Here is a 14,767-nt window from a genome sequence, read left to right on the forward strand (position 1 = left end):
AGGGGTCCCCGGTCCGTCTTCAGGCGACCGACCAGACCGGTATGAAAACGCGTAGTTCCGGTGCCGGGCGGGCTTTGTCATCAGAATAACAATGACAAGTGGCCATCAGCTGACCCCTGTCCCGATGCTAGGTTGGCACTTCCTTAGACACGGGCTTGCGCCAAAATGCTCATCCGCTAGCTGATGACAATTGGGAAACATGAAATTTAGACTGCAAGGTTAAGGGGATTGGATGTTCCAAAACTGCCCGCTAATTTACCATCACATAATGAAAATGATAAATTCACACAGCTCTAAAACATCCAGCAGTCTGAGAGATTGCAACTTTGCGGTTTCTCCTAGGACGTGTTCCTGAAGATAAAGGCACCGTTATAACAATGTATCACTTTCCAGCAGTACTTATCAAATTCCAGTTAATTGAGAGCTGACGACATGCCTTTCATAGTATGTTATTGAACCAAGCTTTTTCGAACCCAACCATGATTTTAAAAAAGTGGCCAGTTGTTACACCATGGCATTCGGAAGAAATTGAGATGCAGGTTGAAAGGTTTAACTCCTCGCGCAAGCTTTGCACCGGACGAGCGTGTATTCCTTCGAGGGGATTTCTGCTGGAGTCTGTACTCACCGAGTAGGCCTTGCACCAGACGGAAACCCACTGCACCTTGTCCATGGTGACGCCATTGGGAAGCGTCAGAGTCACGTGCTTATTCTTGTAGGCTCCCAACGGCTTGGTGCTGAAACGTGACGAAGTTTTGTTGCGATTTGAAACTGAGCCATTCAAGCTTATGGGTCTTTGGCACAGTATTTCGTCATCTCACAGGCGTTATACAAGGGAATTACTGCAAACAAATGCATGATCTTCCAATATTTCGTGGGCTTTCATGAGCTGAGAGCAATGAAGATGCTTCAATCTGCTTAATGTGATGCAGCTAGCTTATTCACAAGCCGTTATCATTCAGCAGGCATATTCATCCACTTACCGGCACTATTCTCGACGGCCACATGCATGCATGGCGTGTGTTTACGACATCTCAGCATTGTGCCCCACCCGTGATTTGATCAGCCGCGACCAAATGCACCTGCCTCCTTGTGAGCTTCTTTAGCAGTTTGATTTTGGGAGTTTTCTACTGTAGTTGCGGCAAAGTGGCAAGAGAATGAACTTCAATATCTCTAACAGCACTTGCCTGCCATTGTATTTTGAGCCACTGCTATCGCATAACGAAGGAACACTCCCAAACCATAAAAGCGTCATTCAGTGTCGTATTTACGACGTCCTTACGATATAGCCTGGAATGAACTTGAATTACATTGTCTCCAAAGCTATTCAAAACAATTTTTGCTTTGTTGTTGTCCGAGATTCTGAAGACTCAAGTCGCCTTTCCTTTTCCTCTCTCTGGTTAAACAACCGTTACCCAGTGTCCTGCCGGTTGCGAAATGTGTAAGATATGTTTTTGCCATTGGTTGCAATGTCATGGCGGCATCGTGCATTACGTGTTGCATCCTGTACACCCAATGACATCCACCTCGCTCTGCAGAGAGCACCTGCACCAATGCAAAGCTTATTTTGCCATTCCAAAGACGGGCTTCTGGCGCGGCAGGGATCGCGCCAGCGGCGACCTGACAGCCGTGTCGACGTCGGTTGTGTAAGCGAAGCTGGGGCCGACCGAGGTGACCGCGCCGCGCAGTCTGGATGGCCGCCGGCGCCGGCGGCAGTGGGGCGCACGGCCGTCGGTCACGGGCCATGAACATTGCCGGGGCGCCCACGCTCATTACGCGTTGGATTCTCGCAACCCAGCCGGCTCCGAACGGTCTCGAAATCGTTCGCTGATGAAACCGACGTCTCCCGCATCAGCAGCCTAGTTCGAGCCTCGCTCTCTCGGTCCGTTCGAGCAAGAACACAGAGCGAGACGCTCTTTCGTCGCCCTTGACGTCACTGGTCACGTGGGGTCAGCGCGTTCGACAAAAGAACGGCGCCGGACTGACAATGGGAAGGTCTTACCGGTGCTAAGCAGACGGCGCAAATACGAATGTAGGGTACAATGGTAAGCTCTTCGCCTTTTTACGATGCACTTTACGAGATGAATTACACGGATTGTACGCCATCGTTGCGGTCATTGCACATGAAAGGTTGAAAAAACTGGTTGTGGCTTGCTTTGTCGGCCCAGAAACGTTGCTCGCTAAGTACTTAACGAGCGGCGCTTGCTCAGAAACTTCGTGCTTAGTATCATCCGTGAGCAAGCTGCATCTTATGTGGCATCTCTAGGCAGCTTCAAATCTAAAGCCTATCGCAATGTTAGAATATGCCACAGAGCCACATCTCTATACCTCCAACGTGAGCTCCACAAACAGCACACCTGACCATATCACTTAGTGACATAATAATGCAATGGACAAATACGCTTACATCTATGTTTTCTTTTCTCGGAGTTTGAGCTGACCTCGTTTTTAAACCTAGTATGGCTATGACAATGGTTATGATAACTGAAATGGTTATGATGACCAAATGGTGTCTGCGTATGTGGTCCAGCTCATTTCGCTGGAACCTTACCGAATCCTTGTGCCTGATCTTCTTTGATTTGTGACACATGTCGCCGGTTTGTCTTCAGTGAGACATAAGGACTAAGCCGAAAATGTGTTGGACTAGCCACGCACACCTCGTCGTAAGTAGGTTATGAGAGCAGCATGAGCCTTTTCTTTGTTAGGTGGTAATGAGCTGACCTTTAGATAAATAGCGGCCCGGGTCCTAATTAACACAGATGAAGCCATATATCCGCTAGAACGGCTCAAGACAAAATGCGAAAAACACAGGGTGCATGCCGTTGTGCCGACGTGTCGTGCGATCTGGACCTCATAAGTGGGAGGACATCAGGAACGCCGGGGCCGTACATTCAAAATTGATTCAGCCCCGCACCTAAGATTTAAGGTCTCCGAACCCAACGTTCCTTGCTTGTTCATCATGTTCACTGAAATTTTTATTTACTGCTTAGAACTAGTGTTAAAGACATGCGTTGGCACTTAACCAATCCGCTCGAAAATCTGCTTGTAAGCAGTGTGACGCAGTCTAGCTAACAGCAGTGCGGGCTGCTACTGCTGACAGATGCGCCGCCAGCTGGTCGGCAACCCGCCGGCGCCGGCGCCGGCCCGACTGTCGGCCCGAGACCCCTACCTTCCGTTCTCGTCGGGCACCTTGTAGCCGGCGTTGGATGGCCGACTTCCGCTGCCCACATAGAAAAAGGCATCTGAAACGAGCGCCGGCGAAAGTCAGTCGGCTGGCGGCCGGGTCGTCGACCGGTCCGGATGTGACGGCGTCGGCGCCCGCCAGCGGCCAGCGCCGACCACCACTGACGCTGAGCTTTCTAAAGCGGGCACGTGTTCGCAGCTTGGACCAGCACCAGGTCAATAAGTGTTTGCCCTCCTTGGTGGGGTCCGTGACACATCCCGACGCGGGATTATCAGGCGGCTCACACGCCGCCGCCAAGGGATATGCATACGGAGCAGCGGAGGTGGAAATATCTGAGACCCATGAGAAAGAAGGATAGCACGCCCACCGATGCATCATTACTTTGCCATCTCCGATGGACTATTCTGAAGATTCAGAGGCATTGAGAGACAGTGCTCCCTACACCTCAAAAGCAATCAGTGTCGCACAAGGATTTCGTACGTCATAATTCAACGGGTTCTCCGAGAGCTCATTCAAGAGTCGCACGCATGCGGCACCTGAACACCTGGAGGCGCTAGCAGGTGGGGGGGGGGGGGGGAGCCGGTGATCTCTGACAGCTGCTGCGGTCGCCTGCGCTACGCGGGAGAGGAGCGTCACGGTCCATCGGCGATTGGTGACAAATGGCGCGGCATGATTGCCACCGACTTTAATCCATATACCGTATCGAATCGTTCAATGTGCGATTAGTCACAGCGTACCGAGAGGACGCGCGGTCGCTGCGGTCTCGTCGACGGAGGCCATGGCATGGCCGTGTCCATCAAGCCGGGTATGAGGCCACCGGCGGGGTCACACGTGACGTCACCGGGCCGACCGACACGCCACCGACGCCGAACTCGCGGCCGGGAGCTCTAGGATAGTGCCGTAATGTAGCCGGTGGCCACGAGGCGGGAAATACGGAGAAGACGTGACGTAACTAGGCTACGGGAGTAAGGTTGCTTCAATGGGAAGATGTTCAAATATTTTGAAGACAAATAGCACGGCTGTTGTTATGTCGGTCATCCGTGTTTCCATCGACGACTGTGCAGCCTCGGGCTGAGGAATCGGTCACTGCACGCTAACGTGCATGGTGATACTGTGGGCCACACAGTACCATGGCTTTCGTACCACGAACTGTGCATCACTATTAGCTATAACAAACTGTGGTGCTGTAAGTTGTGGACCGTGGCTCTGCGGACTTCACGCCTCGCTGATTACGTAAAAAGTGAGGCGGGAGGCGGCGCGCGTCCGCGGAGAAGACCTGGACAGGGTGGGGTGCCGCCACCAGTCCGTTTTGTACACGTACAAAGATCGATTTTGCTCGGGGGATGATAAAAACGTTGTTATGTATTACAGGAAAAAAATGCAACAGGAGTCGCAGTTAAAACAAAATGAGTAGATGTTGAAAACGAAAGGAGAGCGCAAAAACAAACCACTATGGCCGAATTTAAATAAAATTATGATCACAAAACAGTGGATAATTAATAAATTAAGTGAGCGGAGCGATAATGCCGCGCAATATAAGCTCTTTCCCCTTGCCACGATTCCAACTGGCACAGGCATTAAGAGGTTCTCGTCTCATATCTTTTTATTTGTGAACTTCCTTATGCCGTTAATGATGGCATGCAATGCGGCATCGCAGGTGATTGGTGTTGAGCCTATCACTTGCCATTTAGTGCATTACTTGCTAAGTCAACAGACTGCTGACCATGCGTTAACTGGTTGAATTCCTAAATGAGAACTGCGCCGTTGCATGCCTACGACGCCCAAGCTAATTGGCCGGTATTGCCTGAAAACTGGCCATTCTTGGCACCCGGCATGGGAAGTCGGAGAAACGACGCCCTCAGGGGCTCCAAGGCAACAGTGCTCTTGCACAGCTTGACTTCATTTGCATAACGACACCGGCGTCCGTACCGTCCTATGACTACGACCGGCTTTCGTCGATGTGTACATACTCCAGTGTTGTAATGTTCTCAGTATTCCCACCATAAGGCAAAGCCAGGGTGAATTCTGACGCACATGCGGAGAGCCCGCGACGGCGGCAGTCGCATCCGGCTGTACAGACAGCTGTTGTAGAGCCGCGGCCCTCATCTGAACTTGCTGGCCGTGACAGCGGTCGTGCGTCACATGACACTGACCCAGCGCTAAATCGCCACGGCAGTGGAGATTCTAGCCACAGCTTGACACTCCTCTTCTATGATTTACATGTTATTAGAATTTGCATTCCAGTTATCCCTATTTTAGGTGCTAATGCCCAGCAATTTTCCAACATTTTGCGAGCAATCCGCGCTGCTCATTGCGAGTTAGGGTCATCGATCCAGTAGGTGCGGTGGGGTATAAAAACATCTTAAAGGCGGATATACGCCCACTAGGACGGCAGGCTCACCACAGGCGATGATGACGATTTGACCCCGCCATGACCAGGGCCGTGTCAGCGTCTGACCTAGCGGCCCAGTCACTGGGCGGCGGCCGCGCGGCTGCTCTTACCGGGTCCCTGTCCGTCGTAGTTGAAGTTGCGGATATGGAGCGTCCGGGAGTCGACGGCGTACACATCCCCGCGCACGCCGTGCTCGAGAGACTTCAGCGAGCCGAGCTTCTTGCCGAAGTACTGCTGAGACGAGACCACACCTGCCGACACAGAAGAGACGACTCACAGCGCAGGTCTCCGGAAAACGGCGGTGTGATGTCAGGGCCGCCAATCTAGCGGTCAACAGCGGGGGCCGTCCGATGGATGTGACAGGAATTTGGCGCTCCCTCGGGTGACAGACCTTAAGGGGCCTTACAGCGGAAGTATAGAAAAATTTCAAAACTCAGTTTTACCTCTTGATGAAGGTTTTCAGGGTTACTTCAGATGACAACTGCGAAAACGTTTACGTTCATTTTTTACATTACGAGATGTTTTATAGCATCCTTCGCACTATGCGCTTCTAAAGCCTGTAGACCCCACATGCTGTTATGACAGCACCGGAATAAGACTGAATACCATTGAATGACACACTCGCTAAATTTGAAGCATGTTCGGGTTCTCCTATCGCATGCTGTCGGCCACCGTTTCCCCCCAGCTGGCAAGCTGTAAAGGTGGACGTCCTGCGCTGGAATCGTGTTCCGGGATGCATCCGACGTATCGTATCGGCTATTTCGGTTTCGAAGACGTCTGCTGTTCTTCGTATCACGAGCGTTGCGCGTCGAAAGCACAAGCTCGAGCACAATCTGAAATGTCCGGGGAACATGTGCAATACCCGACCTGAGGGCGGGCGGTGCTGGCCAAAACCCGCGCCGAACCAGATGTCCCTACCAAACCTAGACAGACAAGACAGACCCTGTCTGACTAGAACTCAGACCCGACGTGACCAGACATCAGGTCTGACCTCACACCATCTGACCAGACCTCAGACCCGACCTAAATAGACCTCAGGCCTGCCCTCGGACCAGACTTGATCAGGTTTCAGGCCAGACCTCGGACCGGATTTGACCAGAGGTCTCATGTCTGGTAGGTCAGGTTAGGGAGCGTTGCCTGGACCTCCACCCGCAGCGTGTGGAGCTGACCCTTCGCGCCCTGAGACGACAGCTCGTCCGTGCAAACACAAGTAAGGTGTGCAATCCTGCACTCCCGCATGGCGAGATCTCCGGCCTGCTCGTCACCGCCAAGCTTTCTATTTGAGGCAAAGCTGAAGCAGGAGTCACGAAAGGCCTATGAAAGCGCGCTGCGGCGGAGGGCGACGCGCGTGTCGGGGTGCCGGCTGCAGAAGAGGCGCGGGTCACTGCCAGTTACGACAGCCACCCTCGTGCTGTCCATTCTCCCGCTGCGCCCGTGCATTTCGTTAGAGAGTGGAGCGGCGCCAGCAGTGATGACGATGCACTTCCAAGTGCGCCGCGTTACATAATGCTGTGTTAAGATGCGGCAAATGCTTATGCAGGTGTGGGCGGAGGCGTTGAGATGGTCAACTAAGAAAAGTCACCCTACCAGAAGCATAACAGCGTTCCCACAAAATAGTGCGTCAAGACATATTTTTGATGGCAGTTCTTTCCATACATCAGTTAAAGATTTATGTTGATTTTGTACAAAACATGGCGAGTACCACAGCTCCCACGTGTCCCTCGTCCAAATGCCCCGCTCCCGTGTTCTGACCAGTGACCGATAAATATCACGATATGATATAAGCTATCTCACGGCTAGGGGAGCGCGCTCGTGACGTGCCCTCCTATGATGACAAATCTCTGAGGCGGTCGTGCATTGGGTGAGGCAATGGCCATAACAAAATATATAGTTTAGAGAACAATCATTGAGAAAAAATGAGCTCTCGTTGCCGTTTTCTAAATTTGGCGATTCAGCCAAATTTCCATACGCACGCAAATCATGTCCTCGTGAACATCGCAGGCAAATGCATTATGGACTAGAGCGCGTTTCCGTAAGTCCATTTCCTTAGGCCGGAAGCCAAAAATCAACAAACTAGTGAAAAATTGAAAATTATGGCCAGACACGGCAGCTTCATGGCCAAGAACGGCACATGATGACCAGCCGGAACAACTGGAACTGCACGTGGCACGTGACGATCACGTGGAGCTGCCGTGTCACCGAAACGCGAAATGCATGTCGAAGTAACGATATGGTTCTATCTCACTAAGATGCCTGACCAAAACAGTAAACTGGCATGCAAAGAGACAGCCAGCGTCGCGACTTAAGCCACTACTAAAACATTGGCTGCTCCGTGAGACGTTGACCAGGGCTCAGACCTACCGCAGCGTTTATGGCGACAGCAAGGTCATGTGCTATTTAAACGTAGGTTTTAATCGTTACGCCTATTAAACGCATACAATTCTGTAGCTGAGATGGACGATTTCATAAGTAACAGTACAACTCAAAAGAGTGCTAGGTTTTGGACTCTGTCAAATGACCGGGAAACGGCAGCCACCACAGGACCGCTTTTGAGCGCATTCACGACCATAGTTGCATTCCGCTGCTCCGCCCCCCCCCCCCCCCCTGCCCCCCATGGACTCGATCTGAGGCAATCGTTTTACATGTAAATGTATGAATTTGCATGTGAAGTAGCTAACAAAAAGTGTTTCTTTGCAGCATTCGCAGTGTCACACAAAACCTGTATCGACAAAAAGCGTCGGACGGCAGCAGTAGGCTTCATAAAGCGGCCAGTCATATCAGCAATTCATAAACCACAGAGTTACACCCGGATGGTAACGACGCGGGGATGTAGTCGTGATTGAGACGATAACTTCTCGTAAGGAAGTGTCTGCGCGCTGCACGCTTGACTGCTCGTGGTACCGCGACCGTGACCGTTAGGAGGCGGCGGCAACGCCGCTTCTCCCATCACTGGACAGCTGGGTATGCACGGCACAGCAAGTGTCGGAATCAGGCGGCAGACCGTTGCTAAATGCCGCCAAATACCCTGCGATGTCACAGACCATGCTCAGGGGTCAGCAGGTGGGGCGGCGGGTCGCCTCGGAGGGCGGCTGTGACGACAGCGGCGCCTCCCGTCGGCCATCCGGCGGCCCGTTACTCGGGGCGCGTCGGAGCCAGCCACCGAAACGGATGGCCCACAGTGCGGGAGGGGCGCCTCGGCAGCGCCCGGCCCGCCCTCGCCGCCGCCACGGCGTGCCACCGCTCGGGACAGTGGCCGAAGTGTCAGTGTCAGAGTGCCAGAGTGTCAGTGGGACACAGCGGCGGAAGCCTGAGCTCTCAGCGTGCGACACCAGCATCTGCCGACTGGCGTATGAGCTTTTTTCTGGAGTGACTGCATCAAGGCACCTAGTATCAGGTTGCTGAAAAACAGCTCCAAGCTATATGTGGCTGCCTGGACAGTGTCTGCGCTAGCTAGCTAGTGGTGTGACGAAACAGTGACCACACTATTACCTGGGCTCCAGCTCAGTCAGCGAAACAGCGTATGCTGCCTGGGTGTGCTGGGGCGTGGTTATGACGGCTGGGCGTGTGCACACGGCTGAGACAAATACCTGCTAAACCACTGCAACCAGCCGCTTGAGTCGGCCCGTCTCAGCCAGGCCCACCGGCTTCAGCCAAGTCCGCTGAGATGTTGTCTGTCAGCTGAGACGTTTGCCTGCTCGGACAGCCAGCGCAGTGCGGCAGAGGCACTCACGCACCGTCATATCGGTGCCAATAGGAAGCATAGTAGTATAATTTGTAGAGAGGAGGCCTAGCCCCTAGCTCTCGCGTTCATTGGATGAAGCCACTTTTCATCAAGCTATGGCATGTCCTACCCCAGCTGCCTAATTATCAAGGCTTCCCCGCCCAGGATATCATTCAAGAGCACCGGTGTTGTGAAGCGATTCCATGTATATCACAAATGTGGGCATAGCTTCGTGTCAATGCGGGAAGGTCATGCAACACAGAAACACGCTCAGACGGCGAAACCCATTTCCAAGGAAGCAATAGTGCGGGGCCCTCCAGTGCCATGTACAGCTGTGACACTCGCCACGTTCAGCCTGAGGCAGTGTGCTGGACGGCCAGGGACGAAAACGCGGAATACTTTGCGCAAAAAAATGCGCTACCTATGCCATCCGCAGGGGACTTCCCAGCATGGTGGCACGAACTGTCAAACGAAGTGCTACAATGAAATGCGTACACTTTACTTGCGTCCACGCCGCTTGACTGAAATGGAAGACGACCGCAGTGACGTCACCAAAGCGATGTCCGTCGGTGAGTGAAGCGGGCTTCCCAAGAGACTCTACCGGACTCTACTGACAGCTGCCAGTATCAAACGTCGAACGCCCGAGACGGCAGAGCGACCTCTTGACCTCCTCGCCAGTGAAAGTCGCGGCACCCCGGGGCGTTTTAACAGGATAACCCAGACGACCGTAGAAAGCAAGGAGACGACGGAGATCGCTTTGCACCGCGTGGAACGCGGCCCATCGCTGGGCGGTAGCGTGTACGGGCCCCACAGTTGATATGACACCTCGCCGTGATCTATTTTCAAAGCTAGCTGTCTGAGATGCTCACACCCGCAACGCCTGCTCTCGAAAACTCGTCTTCCGTGACACCTTTGCGCTAGTGAAACCCAACACGTGCTTGTGGGGCGTTACGTCGCGACGACCCGCAAGAGCCCTTGCCGTCGGCCGCAATCGGCGCCGGCTGATGATGTGATGATGTGATGGGAACGGGGCGCGGCTGTTCACCCCGTGTCATGGTCGGGACCAGGCCACCGCTGATCGCTGGCGTCATCCCGTTCCGGTCTGAGAGACAGATGACCCGCAGACGGACGGCTGCGAACAGGAGCGGGGTCACCATCGAGTGGGATCTCGGGCGGAGCCGACGCTCACCCACCTGCAGCGAGCGATCGGGCTGGGGACCGCCTCACCCTGAGCGCAGGGTGGTGTGCACTTCAGAGGGACCCTGAAACCATCACTAGGCCCAACTGAGCCGGATGGATGCCGTATCGCGAGAGGTGGAGCGCAGTGACCCAGTGCTCGGCGCCAGAGCAAACACGGTGTGAGGCGAGGGGAGACAACGGAACCATGCGCTCTTCGCTCAGGTGTGATAGCGCCGACCATGGGGGCGCACGGGCCAAAATACACTGATAGTTGTCCTGACAGCACTGATATGCATATGCTCATATCTACCCAACGTGAACTCGGCGCCAAGCTCGAACAGGCTTAGACGGATGAACGGGAGCTGGAAACGCCAGCAATGTCACGACTGCGTCGTGAGACGAGGCACTTAGAAAGACACGTAACGCTGTCAAGCCCGAAACACTTTTCTACCGCCGTTTGCATCCAACAGTCTGAATGGCCCACTTTAGTCCGTTGGAAATGTTCAAAGCGTTCTCGACAGTGAATGCAGGCGTCCACTTGCGCCACCGCCAGGAGATGGAGGTGTTGAACGGGTACGTGCGGCGACCGTCAAGGCTCTCGGTACGAGGGATCCGATTGACCAAGTCTCCCCTTCTTTGCGGAATTTCTTGTCACGCCAATGGACATGACATGAAAAGACGACGCAGGCCCTGCTCATCCCCTGATTACCGGCTGACCGGTGACGTCTGCTGGCCTGGCCGCTGTCTGGCGCCGCCGGCGGGCTAGGCTCCGTTAGCACGACAGCCGCTGGCCCGGTGGCCGCTGCCAGCGCTGCGGCCCGTGACCCGTGTGCTCGTTACGCGGTGGATCGGGCGCCGGCGAGGCGGCGCGGCCAGCTGACGCCGATGATGATACGGCGGCCAGCGCACGATCCGCCGCGGCGCGGCGGTGCGCGGTCGGCCCGTGACCCGGGCGCGGTGACCGGGCCACGGCCGGGCCGCCCGGCTCTCCCCGCGCGCCGCCTGACTCCCGCCGACAGCACCGGGTTCGGCTGGCCGGACACGGCGGCCGCAGTGGTCGGCACCCGAGCGGCGCCATCGGCCGCGCATGATGGGAGGCCTGGAGCCGGCGACGGCGCGCGGCTGTGCCGTGTGCGCGCCCGTCGGCCGCGGCCGGTTACAGTTATCTCGGCTGTGTGTTACTGGGGCAGTGAGGCCGGACGCCAGCCGGCGAGCACGAGCATAAAGCCAACACGGGGCGGCGAGACAGGCGGCTGTTGGACGGACAGCGGACAGCAGCGGACCGCTGACGCTCATCAGCCCATAGCCAATCAGCTTGGGCACGTGTGCTGCTTACTGCCAACCCTGCTGGTCGACGGGGTCACAAAGCAGTCACCAGCCAGGAAAGACACTGCTAGTGTCGCTCATTGCCAACTGCAGGCCTACCTTGTGGAGATTACGATAATCCAATCCGATGGCTTACGTAAGGTTTCGGGTAGAGTAGCCGGTTTGTTTAACTTGGTTGTGGTAAGACGCCACTTAGAATTCAAGTTGGACGGAAACAATTGGACGAGGCCAGCCATGAACGCGACGAAGCCGTGACCAAATGCCATTAACGGGCAGGGGCCTATCCCATTAGTATTTCAACACCCATGGTAGGGCCCGTGCAATCCTTTGAGACGTGACGGTGATCTGGGTGCGGGCGGGGTGGGGCGGCGTGGCCCAGTGCATACGGTCGGCGCGGCGCCGGCGGCGGCCGCCTGTCGCAAGCGGACGCCGGCCGCCCGGGGGCGTGCCGCGCCCGACCTGGCGGCGCCCGGCCGTCACTCACCGGTCACGGCGGCCACGGCCACGAACACCACTGTCCACTGCACCATGGTGAAACGCGACCAGTGACTGCCGCCCGCCGGCCGGACAACAGTTTTATATGGAAGTCCGCGCCCGTGGCGCCGCCACGCGGATGACGGGCAGACTAGAGACGGCTGAGGATTCGAACGACAGACAGCTTCTGTGTCGAGCGCGGTTCGCACCCGCATCCGAATCGCAAACGACACAGTGTGTCACCCACAAATTATTTTGTGACTCCCCTAAGGAAACGAGGCGATAACGAAGTCCGATATGACACCTCTAATGTAAACGGACCTGACGGACAGCAGATGTTGGAATCAGGCGGAAGGCGCAAGATGAACGATGTCCATGTCTGGACGGTTGCCGTATCTTGCAATGTTTTTCAGACAAATCATGCTTCCGGAACAAGGCCCGTCGTGTGACGAGGCTCAAACGCTGTGCTCGCATTGCTGTCATTGAATCTGTCGGCGGCGAACAGAGCCGTTGCTCGCAGTGTGTAACCGCCAGTGATATACCACTGACCAGCCGCCATAATCGAAGCAGCGTTGTCTAAGGTTCCCTTAGAGAGTTACAATGGCGTCATCAAGGTCAACCATCTGTCACGGCTGCTCGATGATGTTGTGCTGTAGTGGAATGCTAATAAGGTGAAGCGTTCTTTACTTGAGTACCGACTACCGACTATTTTTGAGTTCTAGTTCTTTACTCGACAACAGAGACTTGGCTTAAATGGTGCCTTGAAGCGAAAACGATCACGACCAAATGGTGGGGCCGATGATGTAAAGTGAGTGGCATTCGGCGGGCTTAGAGAAGATGTGGCACGGAAGCGCACGGGCCAGCCCGGCAGAGCAGCAGGCGCCTTTGCGCCGGGTCCCTCGCCAGCCTGGAGTCTGCGGTTCAGACAGACTGCAGTCAGCGGATAACGGCCCGCTCTCTGTGCCACGCGCTGCGGTCTGCTGTGTTCTGGCCGGCGGTGGTGGCGACGTCAGCGTCGGCGGCGGCGGCGGGTCGCCCTGCAGATCGCGGCATCGCTCCACAATCCTCGCCGCCCAAGGTTATGAGACGTTCAGTGGGAGGCCGCGATCGCCGGGGAATTTCGGGGACTCCCTGAGCGACGGCGAGGTACCGCAAAAACCGCACGTTCTGCTGAGTCAGTCTGAACTGTGTAGCATCCGGAGCTCGAAGTAGCGTGCTACACGAACGACATTACTAAGCAGAAATTTCCACGTTTAGATTCATGCCTCCTGATGAGCTTGCTGCGTTTGTGAACGTAATCACCCACATTGCAATAAATGTAAAAGATGCGCTAAAGAGTATGGTGCAATGAAACAATGCGAGCCACTGGTACAGTAACAATGTAAAAATATAGCAATTGAGATCACCGCAGTCACATAGCTTTTGGCTTGCTTTCTTATGAAGACCAGGATTCCATTTAAAGAAATCTGTCTGTCTGTAGGATAACTTTGCAGTAAAGAACAGAAAATTGAGTAATATCTGATGTGTATGGGGCCGTTCGTGAATTACTTTAGGCATTTTCGGTAATTTTTCAAGCAACCTACCGTGGTGGCGCACCCGTTACTCATGGAGACCCCCTTCTCCTTCGTTACGCTGTGTAGAGCGTAATACTCCCAAAATGAGTCGTTCTTTTAGCACCTGATTGAGCTAGATGCGTGCAACAAAGGCGAGTGTGCTGCTTGTCATGAGAGGTAGCCAATAGCTAGCGACTTTAAACTTTTGCTAATAAAAAACTATTGAATGCTAATAAAAACTGGCATGATTTTCTACCACACCTGAGCGTAACGTCTCCACCTTGCTGCGTTTCGGTTACGTTCCTTCTCACCCCCATCCCCGCCGTCCATGAGTGACGTAATATGTGGCGGCTCCATTGCTCCGGCCTTTGGCAGCGGCGCCAGTCCATTACTTTGCGTTCCAATATTTCTATTTTCCCTTCAACATGGGCTCATATTCGGGACCAGCACCCCACTGGTATTGGTAATAGCATTACAATGATGGTGGACGTTTTCATTGCTAAGCGACGCATACACAGTTGAACGTACCACATGAAATAAGAGCTTCATAAAACGGCGTGACGGTGCGGCACATCGGTCGTCGATTTTCAGTCAGCCTGGTACTCAAAATGATTAGTCTCGTCGAGCATCTGACTGTCGTGGACAGTCCGTTCCACGCTCGCAATGGCGGTTCAAGAATGAGCACCGACCAACTCACGTGGCGGGGCGGCTGACGGACAGCTCGGTGGTGCTGTTGTGCACTCATGTGTACGTGGTTTGTAGGTCACGCGCTACGAACAGTTCTTTCTGTCTGAAACCGGTGAGTTCGGCCGGAGCATCGGTCACTTTATCGTGCTATCGAAGGTCCGTGGCGCGGCGGGCAGCGAAGTTGATATGTGTTGCCGTCGCAGCCTCCTCATGCAGACGTGCAGCCCTTTGTATGGCGAGCAGCAGCGACCTTG

General features: G+C 54.6%; 1 protein-coding gene across 1 annotated transcript in view; it reads right to left on the reverse strand.

The window, feature by feature from the left end:
• Positions 1–12,349, reverse strand: part of LOC119112712 (protein Skeletor, isoforms B/C) — a 41,729-nt gene extending 29,380 nt beyond the window's left edge. Inside the window, exons 1-4 of the mRNA XM_037236990.1 lie at positions 12,284–12,349; positions 5,684–5,824; positions 3,167–3,239; positions 626–734 (exon numbers count right to left, since the gene is read on the reverse strand). Coding sequence (XP_037092885.1) covers positions 626–734; positions 3,167–3,239; positions 5,684–5,824; positions 12,284–12,329 — 369 coding nt within the window. The 5' untranslated portion in view covers positions 12,330–12,349. The remainder of the gene's footprint in view (positions 1–625; positions 735–3,166; positions 3,240–5,683; positions 5,825–12,283) is intronic.
• Between the last annotated feature and the right edge of the window lie 2,418 nt (positions 12,350–14,767).

Source organism: Pollicipes pollicipes, unplaced genomic scaffold, assembly GCF_011947565.3.
Source record: "Pollicipes pollicipes isolate AB1234 unplaced genomic scaffold, Ppol_2.1 Scaffold_7261;HRSCAF=8764_pilon_pilon_pilon, whole genome shotgun sequence".
Lineage (NCBI taxonomy): Eukaryota > Metazoa > Arthropoda > Thecostraca > Pollicipedomorpha > Pollicipedidae > Pollicipes > Pollicipes pollicipes.